We start from the raw sequence: 16,644 nt of genomic DNA on the forward strand, positions 1-16,644 counted from the left end.
AAATGCTCAGTCTCTCTCCCAGCCCACCATCCCTCAGCCAACAGTCTCTCACAGTCTCTTTCCCAGCAGTGCTGGTCCCTCGGTGTCTCACTCAACGATGTGTGTCTCTTGCATCTCTTTCCCAGCAACATGTGTCTCAGGAGCCCGTGTCTCTTTCAGCAGCACGTCTTCCTCAACCAGCAGTCAGAGCGAGTTCTGCCTCTAGGAGGCCTCCTTTTGAGCCCGGCAGACTGGCCAAACTAGCCAATCAGAGCATCATAACTCTAAGCACCTGAGAGAGAGTGGGAACCTCCCAGAACATTGTTTTGTGCCACCTTGGAGTTTACAAAGACTTATGGGTAGAAAAGCCACACTAAGTTATTTACTACACTGCAGTACCTTAGCCACCAAGTCAATTCTGACTCATAGCAACCCTATAGGACAGAGTAGAACTGCCCCCATAGGGTTTCCAAATCTATATATCTTTACCAAAACAGATTGCCACATGTTTCTCCCACAGAATGACTGGTGGGTTCAAACCATTGACCTTTTGGTTAGCAGCCCAACGCTTAACCACTGCATCACCATGGCTCCTTTTCCCCCCTATTGCTAGGGTATATTCTACAAGATACTCTTCTCCTTAAACCAAAACCAAACTTATTGCCAACCAGTCAGATCCGACTCATAGTGACACCTCCTTGGCCTTCCGAGGCGGTATCACTACGGAAGTAGATTGCCCAACCTTCCTTCCAAGGAGTGGCTGGTGAGTTTGAACTGCCAGCATTCTGGTTAGCAGTCAAATGCCTTAGGCATTACGCCACCAGAGCTCCCAAACTCACTGCTGTCAAGTCAGATCTGATTTAGCGACCTCTCCTTGGGTTTCCGAGGCAGTATCACTACAGAAGTAGATTGCCCAACCTTCCTTTCAAGGAGTGGCTGGTGGGTTTGAATGGCCAGCCTTCTGGTCAGCAGTCAAGTGCCTTAGGCACTATACCACCAGGGCTCCTCCTTGGTATGTTCTAGACTTTAGCCTGGTGAGATGTTGAAAACTCCATTTTGTTTTGTTCTTGGCCTCTTGCCCACTGCAGCTTAAGAATTTGGCACATGCCTCAAAGGAATATTTCCAAGTATTGGGTTAACTTTTCTGTACCTCCTTTTTTTCTTACAAAACATAGCCCTTAATACCTGGCTGCTTTGGAAACCCTGAACTCCAGCTATTGTCTTCCCAACACAGTGAGATATAGTGGCTTTTTTTTTTTTGCCTTTTGGCAGATGCTTACTGCTTAGCTTCTAATATGAATAGACAAATGCCCTAAGGGGAAGACCAGCTTACAGAATGTTAGGTTGGCTTCATTGAGCTTACTTTCTTTCTGGGATCTTGGGCCCTCAAGTTCTTGCTGCTTGGCAAGCTCTCTAATACCTTCAAAGCAGGTATTTGTTTATTTAAAATACTGAGTTCAGTATTTCTGATTTTCAGTTTTTCTCAGCAGGAGTGTAAGTCTGCTATAAGTTACTCCAACATAGAAGGGGATGTCTCTGGTTTTACATTTTTTTAGCATCATTTATTTAAGAACATGATAATTATAATCAAATTGCTCTTTTCTTCTTTGCCGCGAATGATTTACACTATTTTTAATGAGATCTTTGTTTCCTTGGCCTCTTTCAACTGTGTTGATATTTCCTGGATGCTCTGACCAAAATCTTGTTGTATCTAAGATTAAGTTATTGCAGGTGTTCTGTCCTTGGCAGAAGATTATTAAATTATTTATTATTTTTTATCAATTGATAAATAACAACAACAACAAAGTAGAAGAAATAAAAATGGAATTAAAAAATTCATTGAATCAAATGAAAATGAAAATACAACATACCAAAATATTTGGAATACAGCAAAAAAAAATTATTCAGAGGACAACTCATAAATAACTTATCCTTCATAAATGACTCATAGAGGAGAGTATTAAAATTTACATTTCTATTCCCTTTGGCTGTAAACTGTCTGAAAGATTAAGTCATTTTCTAGTTTTTTCCCTTTGTAATTCTCTGTCTTGAATAATGAATATACTATTCAATTATCACAGAAGCCACTTTGACAATCACCTCATAATTTTAAAAAGTGATTTATATAGTAAATTAATATAGCTTGGATGAAATATCTCAAGTTTCTTTTCAACCGATATATTCGGAAATAATAAGAAAAATTTAATTGACTCAACACATTAGTAAAAAATCATAGATTTGCACATGCTGGAGGTAGACAAATGAGCTCTGCTGGCTCAGTGCCTAAGGCATTTGACTGCTAACCAGAAGGCTGGTAGTTCAAACCCACCAGCCGCTCCATACCCCTCGGAAGGAAGATGGGGCAATTTACTTCCATCAAGATTTGCTGCCTCAGAAACCCAATGGGGATCGCTATCTGTCGAAATTGACTCAATGACTATGAGTTTGGTTTTTTGGTTTGGAGGTAGACAGAATCTTATAGATCAGCTAAGGCAGTAGAACATATGTTAAATATTAAATGTCATTTGAGGGAGTTTTAATTATTAGCTTAGATCCTGGGATAGCAACAATAACCCTGCTTGTGTTTATATTTACAATTTTAAACAATGATGAAATTACATCTAAAAAGTAGATATATTACTTGTATTACTGATTTATTGCCATTTTTCCTATATATTAGTAAAGTAATAGGATTGGCAGCACAGTCTGCTTTTCTCCTTAAAGATTTGAGGGTATGTGTGTGGTACCGGTGGCCACAGATCTTTTCTGGTGGTAATTCAACCTGGGACTTTAGTAGGATATACCTGTACTTATAGATGGCATTCAACCTTTTTACTTGCTGTCTTTAAAGCCTGCCAGTCTGCAGTTGGAAGAACCCATATGAAGAGAGGAAATAAAGAAGAGAGTCAGACAAAGCTGTTTTATAGACAGCTGCATTAGGCAGTGAGTAAATATAGGCTCATTAAATGAGAAACTCAGAAGATGGGTTAAAAAAAAAAAAAAAACTCACTGCCGTTGAGTCGATTTGACTCATAGGGACCCCTCCTTGGCTTTCCAAGGCAGTATCACTACGGAAGTAGATTACCCAATCTTCCTTCCGAGGAGTGGCTGGTGGGTTTGAACCGCCAGTCTTCTGGTTAGCAGTCAAATGCCTTAGGCACTATGCCACCAGAGTCAATTTATTGATCAGAAAATCAATACATCGTCACATGTAGTAATTCCAAAAGAGCTCTGTTCCTGGCTTACACCTTTCTAAATGCTAGGGTGTAGCATAGTAGGCCAGTGGATAAACAGTGAGTTGACTCTGCCACTTGCTGCCTGCAAAGCATTTGGCACTGTTACATAACTTCTGTGAGCCTCAGTTTCCTCGTATGTAAAACAAAGATAACAGTAGTTACCCTGCTAATCTCTTGGGGTTGCTGTGATGACTAATTAAGATTATATTTATAAAATGGCTCTATCATGTATATGCTCCACACAAATTAATGGCAATATTCTGTTGTGATCCATAAGATTTTCATTGACTCATTTTCAGAAGTAAATTGCTAGGCCATTCTTCCTAGTCTGTCTTAGTCTGAAAGGTCCACTGAAACCTGTCCACCTTGAGTGACCCTGAGAGTATGTGAAATACTGGTGGAATAGTTTTCAGTGTCATAGCAGCAACACACAAGCCACCACAGTAAGACAAACTGACAGACAGGTGGTGGTATTACACATACCAGCAGGTAATTCAAGTGGCAAATGAATAAAGGTTTTTTTTTATCCATGTATAAGAAAAATAAATAACCAACACATCAAATCATTATTTTACAGATTTATAGCTAATTTTCTATTTACATGCTACTATGAAGTATCTTATTTGAATAACTGTATTTGAGTAATAAAAATGATATCTTTTAAAGAAGAGTATTAAACAAATTATAGTAAAGGTAGTTTGTAGATAGGAAAAAAATATACCATGAATGTGGTATTAACAAAACTGAAGTTTGGGAAAGAGTGATAAACAATACCCAAGTTGTTCTAGTAGAACAACAGCAAAGACAAAACAATCTAGCCAAACCATTTGGCTCCTTGTTTAACAAAATAATAAAGACATTTACAACAGATGAATCACGATTTGCATCAAGGTAGACAGACCTTTGCAGAATCTACTTGGGTAGCTTTGTCTGGCAGACCCAGAAAGTGTCATGGAACAGATACTACTTCATTTTCAAAACAAACAAACAAACAACTCTCAACAAAGTTCCCAAGGTTTTATTGGCCATTGCAATTTTATTAACATTTGTTTAATGTCATGGTGACAGAATTCTTTGTCAACAATTGTTTCAGTTCTCCTGGCATTTACAGGGATTTTTGTAGATAAAAGATTGTAGAATAAATAAAAAACCCAAACAAACACACTGCCATTCAGTTGATTCCAGCTCATAGCAACCCCATTAAGTTTCCAAGGTGGTAAATCTTTATGGAAGTAGATTGCCTCTACTTCCTTCTGCGGAGTGGCTGGTGGGTTTGAACCACCAACCTTCTGGCTAGCAGTCAAATGCCTTAGGCACTGCACTACTACAGTGCCTTGGAATAAATAAATGAAAAACAAACTTACTGCCATTGATTCGATTCTGACTCATAGTGACCCCCTTTGTTTTTCTGAGGTGTTAAGTCTTTATGGAAGGAGATTGCCCAGTCTTCCTTCCATGGAGTGCCTAATAGGTTTGAACCACCAGCCTTCTGGTTAACAGTCAACTGCCTTAGGCACTACACCACCAGAGCTCCTTGGAATAAATAAATCAGTACAAAATTACCCATTTTAGTGAGAAAATACCTTCAACTGCAACACTTCTTATGTTTCAAAAAAGCAGCTGTTCATCATTTTTTTTAACAAATTTCAGAGAAGACACCATTGCTTTCTTTTGTGGTACAGTTCAGTGTTTTCCTTATTTCTGGACATTAAATTCTCTCTCAGTGTGGTACTAATTAGAAGTCTCCTTCATTTCAAGGCACTGTCCATTCTTGTTTGTTGTTGTGTGTCGTCAGGTTGATTCCAAGCCCCAGAAACCCTACATGGCAGAGTAAAACTGCTCCATGGCGTTTCCTAGGCGTAGTCTTTAGGGGAACAAATTGCAGGTCTTTTCTCCCATGGAGCAGCTGGTGAGTTTGAACTACTAACCTTTCAGTTTGCAGCAGAGCACTCAACCATTGTATCACCAGGGATCCTTTCCTGTCTGATGGAGATATCGATAATATGCTAAAAGACTACATGTTGTTGTTGTTGTTATGTGCCATCAAGTTGGACCCGACTCATAGCAACCCCTCCTTGGGTTTCCAAGGTGGTATCACTACGGAAGTAGATTGTCCCATCTTCCTTCCAAGGAGTGGCTGGTGGGTTTGAACCACCAAGCTTCAGGTTAGCAGTCAAGTGCCTTAGGCAAATAAATTTATTTCTAAAAATGTGTTCTTAGGCAAAAGAAAATAAACACTATATTTACTGTGAGCTAGATAGCTGTAATTTAATAGCAGTCTATTTTAACTTCTTGTCTTGTAAGAATGTTGGAGGTTGAGATCCAGACACAAAACGATTCGTCTGTAACCATCTGAGGAATGAGTTCCAGATTATTAAAACCTCCAGTGTCCTTAAATCTCTCTGTAACTTATCACCTCTGTTATTCCATATTACCAGATACTGCTTACCAAGTAAAGGCACTTATGATAGCCTCTTAGAATCATCTAGAAAGATAGTAAAGAGCAACTTAGAGAGTCATGTTTAGTGATTGTCCTTCCTAAAGTATCCATCCATTTTTTTCCCTGATTGTTAAGAACCCTCTTCCGGCTTAATGAATGCAGCTAGTTGTTCATTCCTCTCGGGCTCCTTCCCCGCCCTGGTAACAGGGAGCCACGCGACCAGAGGAACAGCTGCTTCACATTCAGAATTATGATCATGGTGTGTGTGTCTCAACGCATCACAGTTGCTGCAGAGAACAGATGGGACCCTGATCTCCCAGGAGACCCATTGGGACCCCCGTCTTGAATGTTAAACAATGACTCACAAAGATAGAGTAATTTGTTTTCTCCAGTTAATAATCCCTTCCACAGACTGAAATCCTTCACATGCAGGAACACGTGAGTGGATCTGAGGCATCCATGCTGGGGCTTCCTGGCTCCCATCCACAGCTTTTGTTTGCAGAGACAGGCGGGTCTGGGGCTATAATGTGGCAAAGCTTGTCAACACATAGTGCTTTTCTCTGCTTTCCAAACACATGTGAGGCAGAACTAGCCTCTAATGAAGCTCTGATCTTTTCTAGGGAAACAAAGTGTAATATTCAAGTCAAGGGTAAAAATAGCATAGTTGGAAATAAGAAAGGTCTGTATCACAGGGCAAATTCTGATGATTTGCCAAATTTATTAAATTATTTTTAAGTATAGATGTTAGTCTCAATTGGTCTTGACTGGTATTGCCTTAGGGATAATGTGTTTAAAATAGGAACTATATCCAGAAAAATTTTTGGCAAGGCCAAATTTATTCATGAAAGAAGATTGGTGAGCACAGCTGGACTCATATTCCCCAATGTGTCACCCTTCTCTTCCAAAGTAAAGCAATTATTCAGATCAGACTGCTTAGGATATTTCCTTCAGCTTTTCACCTACTAAACACAGATCTCTGAAAATTGAAAACCTTAGGTAATAGATTGAGCCTAATCCTTGAGACCCATAGGTGCATGAGCAAAAAATATAGTTAACTTCAGGAGTCCTGTCTATGGCGATGTCTTTGGTCCAGGGAACAAGCAGTGGGGTGGAAGAGGTCATCACTGACTTAGACCACCACTTTTCTAGGAAAGCCTTGATAATCACTAATTCATTCAAGGCTCAATGAACAGTGCATTGTACCAAGGAGAGAAATAATTTGATTGGGTTATCCATTAGGTGATTAGGGGTTTCCCTATCTTCCAGAGCCTTAGATTAATCCTGGCCAGGATTGGTTATTACTAGGAATGGAAAACCATCATAACAATTCTGTCACTCTTGATAGTTCCACTGTTTTCTCTTTATGCTGAAAATACTTCATGTTTCAGGATCCTGAAAGTCTCCACTTTCTAGATTCCCAGTGACAGCATTTTTCAGAGAAACGATTTTTATTGACCTATGCCAACAACAACAAATGTTTACCAAAGAAGATTGCTTCATCTTTCTCCCATAGAGAGGTTCAAACTGCTGACCTTTTGGTTAGCAGCCAAATGCGTTAGCTTTCTTCTTTAGCCAAAGTCCTTTACCTAGGATTCCAGTGGGTCTTTTAAGAGGACAAAATTCAGGAGCTAAAAGAAATAGTATTTTTCCTTGGTTATCTTCTGGTTTCCTTAAAAATAATTTTTGTGGAAATATTAAACATTTATTAAATTATTGTTTCAGGCTACTGTGCCACTAACTTAAGTATAGGATAGCATGTGACAATTTTTATGTAATTTGGTGACATATGGTCATTTTCATTTCCCATTGAATTAAATTAAATACCCTCCTTCTATTAGGATCATGAGTGCATGTGTATGTATTCTGTATATATAGTTGCTAATCAAACTAGAAGTTAGAATAAACCCAGAGGTACCTTGGAAGAAAGGCCTGGTGATCTACTTCCCAAAAATCAGCTACAGAAAACGCTACGGCAGCACACTTCCACTCTGACACACATGGTGTCTCCATGGGTCAGAATCGACTCACCAGCAGCTTAAGTTAATAACTATTAAAACAAAGTACAGTAAAGGGTTCCTTTCACTGCTGAATGTGCAAACTCCAGTGCTTCACGTGTAGCAATTTTCTTGCCAGGAAAAAAATAAAATAATTATGTCAAGTAATTATCTTAGTGTGTTCATTTAAAAAAAAAAAAAGTTTGAGAACTTCTGCTTTGATAAGACTTTAATTTTATCAAAACTTGGGTTTGTTCACAACCCTATGTGACAGAGTAGAACTGCCCCATAAGGTTTCTTAGTCTGAAATCTTTACAGGAGCAGATCACCAGGTCTTTTTCGACCCACTGTGTCTTGGTAATGAGATAGTCACTTGACCTACCATAGACCAAGGATCCCTGGTGGCATACTGGTTAAACATTTGGCTGCTAACTGAAAGGTCAGTTGGAGCCAACTTGACAGCACCTAACAATAACAACAACAACAAATGTTTACCAAAGCAGATGGCCTCATCTTTCTCCCATAGAGAGGCCAGTGGGTTCAAACTGCTGACCTTTTGGTTAGCAGCCCAATGCTTTAACTACTATGCCACCAAAGCAATAACAGGAGAAAAATCCAAAAAGGCTTCTGCTCAGTTACTAATAATGTTATAACTAACAATGCTGTAATTTGATATAGAAAGATTTTACAAAATAATTTTGTTTATTATTCATATAATCTAAGAAAGATTACATTTAAGTAATTTACAACTGTACAATTCTATGATTAAAATTGATAATAAAGATTCTTATGGTCTGGTACAGGAGGAGATCCACGGGAGAGGGTGACCCCGTGAGTTACCACACTGGGGGCTATTAGCCCTAATGATGCCACTGTTAGAAGCCATTTCATTTGCATATACTATTTGGAATTTCTCTATTTTTTTCTCTTGATTTGACCATTAAATTCTGTCTGCAATAATGAGAGTGAAACACAACACTTTGAATATATTATGTTTTCTAGCATCTATATAAAAAAGTCAATATTGCCAAATAAAATAATAAAATTTAATGCAAATATTTATGCATTTTAAAAGAGATCTAAAATTTCATCAAGCTGTTATGGTTAAGAGCCACAAATGCCAAGTCCAGAGCCTTTTTAAAAATGGGCCTCAGGTGTACGGAATTATATTAAGGTACATATTACTATACATTTCTCTAGGAAAGATCTCTTGTCTTACTTTGAATATATGGCATTAACAGTGGTGTAATGTATTTGACAACAACTGGCTTTCTGCAGGAAGGGGGAACCTGCTTTGTAGCAATAACCAATTCCTGTGGTATAAATAATCCCACTATGGCCTATGTCAAGCTACCAGTGTGAAATCACATGGAGCTGGGAACCTTTGGGAACCAGTAACTCCAGCACCTGCTGCATTTTTTGTGTGCAGACTAATCCTGCTTCTGCCTCAGGCCAGCAAATTAAAATCAAAACAAAACAAAAAGACACCTAAAATTTCTAATGGAAAATCAATTTAAATATGTTATATAAATACATGTTAAAGAGTAAAAGAAGTGGCACAAGGAAATTCTAGGAAGAAGGCAGGATAGGAAACTAATACTTGAATATGTGTGGCATGCAGGTACTCCATGCACATTATTTGGTTTTCACAGCTCCGTAGAACAGGAGCTATTAACCTTTATTTTTAAATGATGAATATGGGTTCAGAGGGGATAATTAATTAGACCAGGATCTCACAGCCAGCAAATATCAGAGCCAAAACTTGAACCCATATCTATCTAACTACAAAACCCAGGCTCTTTCCTCTACACCAAAGTCTGGAAGGTATTATTCATGGATCGGTAGGATAAATCTTGATGTGCTGAACACCACAACAGTGATATAATACTAATACATTAATTATGGCTTGAATATTAAACTGAGTTGTAAATGATTAAATTTGAAAAATCTTCTTGATGGTCTAATTTTGTAGCTTATTTATTTTCCTTGTATTATATACATTCTCCAAAATTATAAAACCCTTTATCAGTACTGTTGTCAACTTACATGCCTTAATTTGCTGCCAGGAACACTGCGGAAGAAGGGAATACAAGCTGAGTCCTTTTTAAACAGCATCTGCTTTTGCATTCCTCTTAAGGCTACTATATGTACATTGAGGCCTCCAACATGGTGTATGGGCAAAAAGCACGCCTCCTGTCCAGGCCTCTGCGAGGAGTCACCGGAAAACACTGTTTGACCTTTTTCTACCACATGTATGGAGCAGGGACTGGCCTGTTGAGTGTTTATTTGAAAAAGGAAGATGACAGTGAAGAGTCTCTCTTGTGGAGAAGGAGTGGAGAACAGAGCATTTCCTGGCTCCGTGTGCCAATTGAATACAGCTGTGAGAGGCAACACCAGGTAAGGATAAAAATTAAGGGATGGGAAGCACTAGCGTAATCTTTTGATGCTTTCTTTTTCTTGCTACCAAAGAGAATATTTTGTTCTTTTTTCAGGGTCATAGATTAAAGCAAGATTAGTTTAAGAGTAAACATAAAAACAAACCCACTGTCATTGAGACAATTCTGACTCACAGCGGCTCTTTAGGACATGATAGAACTGCCCCATAGGATTTCCAAGGCTGTAAACCTTTACAGAAGCAGACTGCCTCATCTTTTCTCATGAAGCGGCTGATGGGCTCAAACTGCTGACCTTTGGTTAGCAGTCAAATACGTTAACCACTACACCACCAGAACTCCTAGGAGTAAACATAGCCTGCCTTTATATTGATTAAACAAATCAGTGACTAGGAAATTGGGCAGAAGAGGGGGGAGGTGGAAAAGAAAAACTTTAGGCACTTAGGCATAATGTGATTTTTTATGACTCAATGATAAAAGTATACCTATTTTTTGTCTTGATACCTTTTATGTATCCTGCAAATCTCTAAAACAGCCACCCTTTAATCTAAACATGGTGATACCTAAATAGTTGTTACAGCTGTCTCTTCCACTTATCATTATTCACATGTTTGTAAGAGTTTTTGTTTTATACCTTTGATTAACAGTGGTAATGGCCCAAAGGGAGTCTGGCTGCAAACTAAAAGGTTGGATGTTCAAGTCTACTTAGAGGCACCTTGGAAGAAAGACCTGGTGATCTACTGCTCAAAAATCAATCACTGAAAACCCTATGGAGCACAGTTCTACTCTGACACACGTGGGGTTGCCATGCATCACAGTTGTCTCCATAGCAACTGGTGTGGTCCAGAGTAAGTTTTTAAAGCCTCTGTCCCCATCACTGCATTGATGTGGGAGAAACTGAGGGAGTCTTGATCCCAAGTCCTCCTATGTCTTCCAATATTCTCCAGAAGACCTCCATCCTAGAGGATCCTGATCATGAGGGAACCTGACAAGCCTTAGGAACCAAAACTCAAAACCCACTGCCATCAAGTTGATTTTGATCCATAGCAACACTACAGGGCAGAGGAAAACTGCCCCCATAGGATTTCTAAGGCTATAAATCTTTATGGGGAACTCTGGTAGCATAGTGGCTAAGGCACTTGACTGCTAACCAGAAGGCTGGCGGTTCAAACCCACCAGCCACTCCTCAGAAGGAAGATGGGGCAATCTACTTCCTTAGTGATACTGCCTCGGAAACCCAAGGAGGGGTTGCTATGGGTCAGGTCTGACTCAATGGCACATAACAACAACAACAAATCTTTATGAGAGCAGATTGCCATATCTGTCTATCATGGAGCAGCTGATGGGTTCAAACCATTGATCTTTCAGTTAGCAGCTGAATGCCTTAACCACTGTACTACCAGAACTCCTTAGCCGTAGGAAAGAGCTTTCGTTTTTTTAATTATTATTTTTTTGAATTTTTGCAGTGTTCTCTCCCCACCCCTCCCAACTCTGGTAACCAACAAAGAAAGTTTCCAGGAAAGAGCCTTTTAAATTCCAATAGATGGAGTTGAGCAGTTTAGAGAGCAGCAGCTGCCTTCTGACAGCTACCACCTTCACCTGCCTACCATGAGGCAACGAGCTCCAGACAGCTCTGAGGAGATAACCTTTGGAGTTCTGATTACCCCTGAAATTGCCCTGCAGAATTCTCAGTTGTGACCCAAAATTAAAAGCCCTGCTTCCACCTCATCCTTGCTTCACTTGGACTGGCACCCCTCAGCTTTATCTACTGACTGACTGGTCCAGGCCCAAATCCTGGAAAGAAGTATCCAAAATAGGGCCCTATTTCCCACCACCCCAGAACCAAAATTAATATTCTGCATAGGGTGGATTACCCAATCAGCAAAGTCATCACAAAAGATGTGGTGAACCCCATGTGAAATTTCTCATTATAGACTAGTAAGTAAGCACAAGTAGGCCCATGCTTACCTTACTTTTTGGGTAACCTAACTGACACTGGTTCTACTGATCAAAATGAGAAGGAATAGCAGACCCTCAGGTGGCCAGTTTGCAGTTCCATCTATGAGGCTGCACTGTTAAAAAAACAAATGACAGTGGGGGTGATGTGCTATTATCCAAGAAGGGCCCTATCTCAGTGTGGAAAAATAGAAATTTGGTGAAAAATAAGTAATAGCCCCAGGAATGATTTTGATAGTGATTTAATGTCTGCTTACAGAAAGAAAGTGGGTCCCACAGGACCTTACTAACATAATTGATCTTTACTCAGAGATGATGGATTAATTCTGTCAGGCTATTAGGGCACTCATACTTTAACCCTATTCAATGGTTCTCAAAGTGTTGTCTTGAGGTCAGCAGCATCAGCAATACCCAAAATGCAAATCTGCCTATAAAATGCGTATTCTCAGGCCACAGCTCAAAACTATAGAATCAGAAACTCTGGAAAGGGGACCTAGCAATCTGTGCTCTACTTAGCCCCCAAAGTGATTCTGCTATGCACTAAAGATGGGGAATCTCTGGCCTAGACCAGTTGAATCTGAAGTTCTATGAGTGGGGCCTGGGCACAGGTGTTGTCACCAACTGATGCTGAGGCACAAAAGCTCTAAGAATTGGCTTCTGGGGAACAGAAGATCAGGGTTGAGAACAGGGCCTTGCATTTCCAGGTTTGCTGGGTGGCTGGTCTTCAGTCTTAGGCAGTTTAAGATCAAAGGTAAAGAATGGCCCTGGAGGTTTGCAGCTTACAATCGGGGAGGAATACCCCAGACCTTCCCCTTTGGCTTAATATGAAACAGATATGCATCTGCCATGAGGAGTTTTCCTCTGGACTTAAGAGAGTCCTTCAGAAATCCAAACTGTGAGGAGATCAGGGTGAGGAAGTTGCTCTATAATATCCTAAACCAAAAAAACCAAACTCACTGCCGTTGAGTCGGATCTGACTCATAGCGACCCCTCCTTGGGTTTCCAAGGCAGTATCTATATGGAAGTAGATAGCCCAACCTTCCTTCTGAGGAGTGGCTGGTGGGTTTGAACCACCAGCCTTCTGGTTAGCAGTCAAATGTCTTAGACACTATGCCACCAGAGCTCCCATAATGTCACAGGTAGTAGGAAAAATGAAGTCTTGATATATGCTACAATGTCGGCGGAGCTTGAAAACATGCTGAGTGAAATAAGTCAATCACAAAAGGACAAATACTGTCTCACCTCACTTATATTAAAAAAAAGAAAGAAAGAAAAGAAAAGACAGATGTACAAACACCATAGTTTTATTAGTGGTTATGAGGGGCAGGAGGGAGGGGGAAAAGGAAGGAATGGTTAATGGTGATAGAAAAATTATATTGATTAAGTGTAGGGTTTCAAAGATAATTATTATAAGCACTGTCAATAAGTTATACACCTGTAAAAAATTGAATTGGCAAAATGGTGTGAGAGATATATTTACAACAATGACTATATATATATATATATATATCTGCCGAGGCTGCTTATGTGCAAACAAATACCTCATAGTATTTTGTTCCTTGAGTTGGAGGTTTAGAGTTATGGTTTCATGGAACATCCCAGTTAATTGGCCTAATAACATATTTAGTGCCTCTGTTCTACCTCCTAGTTTGTTGCATAAAGCCTGGGGTCTTAAAAACTTGCAAGCAGCCATCCAAGACATAATAATTGGTCTCTATTCATCTGGAGCAACAGAGGAAGGAGAGTCAGGAACTGGAAGAAGAGATAGAATGGTCGCTAATTGCCTCCACAAACAACTGCCACCTTTTCCATGAGACCAGAAAATTGGATGGTTCCTGGCTACCATTATTGAACATTTGATCAAAGATTCTATAGAGGAATCCTGATTTTAGAAAAAAGGGAGGGTGGAGAATATGGAACAGAATTTAAAATTTTCAGGGAATCCATATTTTCTAGAGCCATGGAAGCTGGATGAACCCTGAAACTATTGCCCTGAGATAACCTTTAAACTTCAAAACAAAGATTATTTCCTAAAGTCTGCTTAAAAACAAATAGTAGTTAAGCTTAAACAAAACCAAACTCATTGCCATCAATTTCGACTCATAGCAACCATACAGGACAGAGTGGAGAGAGAGAGATTTACAACCGTGGAAACCCTATGGGAGTCAGTATGAGTCTGAATGGACTTGATGTCAGTGGGTGAGTTCAATGAAGAGCAGAACAACTAGAAACAAAGTCAACAAAGATACAGAAAATCTAAACAACACAATAAATCAACTTGACCTCATAGACACATACAGAACACTCCAGCCAACAACAGCACAATATACATTCTTTTTCAGCATACATGAACTTCTTCAGAATATATGATGCCACAAAGGAAGCCTCAATAAGCTTTAAAATGTTGAAATACTACAAAGCACCTTCTCCGATCACAATGCTATACAATTTGAAACCAACAACAGAAATATCAAGAAAAAATATCAAATATGTGGAAACTGAATAGCATTCTGCTTAAAAACTACTGGCATAAGGCCTAAGGCACTTACCTGACTGCTAACCAGAAGGCTAGCGGTTCAAATCCACCAGCCACTCCTCGGAAGGAAGGTTGGGCAATCTACTTACATAGTGATACCGGCTCAGAAACCCAAGAAGGGGCCGCCAAGAGTCAGGTCCAACTTGACAGCACATAACAACAACAACAACAACAAAGTAGAAGAAATAAAAATGGAATTAAAAAATTCATTGAATCAAATGAAAATGAAAATACAACATACCAAAATATTTGGAATACAGCAAAAAAAATTATTCAGAGGACAACTTATAGTAATAAACACACACATCAAAAAAGAACAAAGAGCCAAAATCAGTATCTTAATCCAATATCTCCAACAATTAGAGTAAGAGTAACAAAAAAAAAGCCTATAGTCACCAGAAGAAAAGAAATAATAAAGATTTGAGCAGAAATAAATGAAGTAGAAAAACAATAGAAAGGATCAATAGGAGTAAAAGTTGGTTCTTTGAAAGGATTAATAAAATTGACAAACCACTGGCAAATTTTACAATGGAAATGAAGGAGAAGATGCAAATAACACAAATAAGAAAATTAAATGGGCAATGTCACAACAGAACCAACTGATAGAAGGATAATAACAGAATACTATGAAGAACTGTACTCCAACAAATTTGAAAACCTATAAGAAATGAACAAAATTCTAGAAACATACTACCTACACAAGCTAACACAATCTGAGGTAGAAAAAAACTCCCAACAAAAAAAGTCCTGGCCCAGACAGCTGCACTGGTGAATTCTAACAAACATTCAGAGGAGTTGACACCAATTCTACTCAAAACTATTCCAGAACATAGAAGAGGTCTGAATGCTCTCAAACTCATGTGATGAAGCAAGCATAAATCTTACACCAGAACCAGGCAGGGACACCACAAAAAAAAAAGAAAATTATAGACCAATATCTCTCATGAGCATAGACACAAAAATTCTCAACCATATCCTAGCCAATAGAATCCAACATCATATCAAAAAAATAGTACATCATGACCAACTGGGATTCATACCAGCTATGCAAAGATGGCTCAACATTAGAAAAGCAATCAATGTAATCCACCACATAAATGAAACAAATGAAAAGAACCACATGATAAAATCAATTGATGCAGAAAAGGCATTTGACAAAATCCAACACCCATTTGCTCAACAAAATAGGAATAGAAGGGAAATTCCTCAACATAATTGAGGGCATATATACAAATCCAATGGCCCACATTATTCTCAATGGAGAAAGACATTCCCCTTGAGAATTAGAACCAGACAAGGATGTCCTTTATCACCACTCCTATTCACCATTGCATGGGAAGTCCTAGCTAGAGAGCAATCTGGCAAGTAAAGGAAATAAAAGTCCTCCAAATTGGCAAAGAAAAAGTGAAACCATCTCTATTTGCAGATAATATGATCCAATACATAGAAAATCCCAGAGACTAAACAAGAAACTACTGGAACTAATAGAAGAATTCAGCAAAGTGGCGGGGTACAAGATCAACCTACAAAAATCAGCTGGATTACTGTACCCTAACAAAAAGAACTCTGAAAATGAAATCAGCACAACAGAACCATTTACATTAGCTACTCAAAAGATGAAGTACTTAGAAATAAACCTAACCAGAGATACAAAAGACCTATACAAAGAAAACTATAAAACACTACTACAAGAAACCAGAAAAGATGTACATAAATGGAAGAATATACCATGCTCATGGACAGGAAGACTTAACATTCTGAAAATGCCAGTACTACCCAAAGCAACAAACAGGGCCATAGTCTCCGGGGACATCAAGGTCAATTGGCATAACACAGTCCACAAAGACAGTGTTGTACATCCTACTTTGTTGAGTAGTGACTGGAGTCTTGAAAGTTTGTGAGTGGCCACCTAAGGTGTAACTATTGATCTTTCCCCATCTGGAGCAAAGAATAGTTAAGAAAATTAAAGATGCATGAAAACAATTAGTCCAAAGAATAATGGACCACATGAACTTCAGCCTCCACTGTCCCTGAGACCAGAAGAACTAGCTGGTGCCTGGCTACCACTACCAACCACTCTGAAAGGGATCACAATAGAAGGTCCTGGATA

At 39.1% G+C, this 16,644-nt stretch overlaps 1 protein-coding gene across 1 annotated transcript in view; it reads left to right on the forward strand.

Moving 5' to 3' along the window:
* MAMDC2 (MAM domain containing 2) overlaps nucleotides 1-16,644 on the forward strand; it is a 184,925-nt gene that overhangs the window by 163,904 nt on the left and 4,377 nt on the right. The window contains exon 12 of the mRNA XM_007938422.2: nucleotides 9,787-10,046. Within this exon, the coding sequence (XP_007936613.1) occupies nucleotides 9,787-10,046 (260 nt within the window). The remainder of the gene's footprint in view (nucleotides 1-9,786; nucleotides 10,047-16,644) is intronic.

The sequence above is a fragment of the Orycteropus afer genome, unplaced genomic scaffold (assembly GCF_000298275.1).
Source record: "Orycteropus afer afer isolate SDZICR_OR568_19922 unplaced genomic scaffold, OryAfe1.0 scaffold00005, whole genome shotgun sequence".
Lineage (NCBI taxonomy): Eukaryota > Metazoa > Chordata > Mammalia > Tubulidentata > Orycteropodidae > Orycteropus > Orycteropus afer.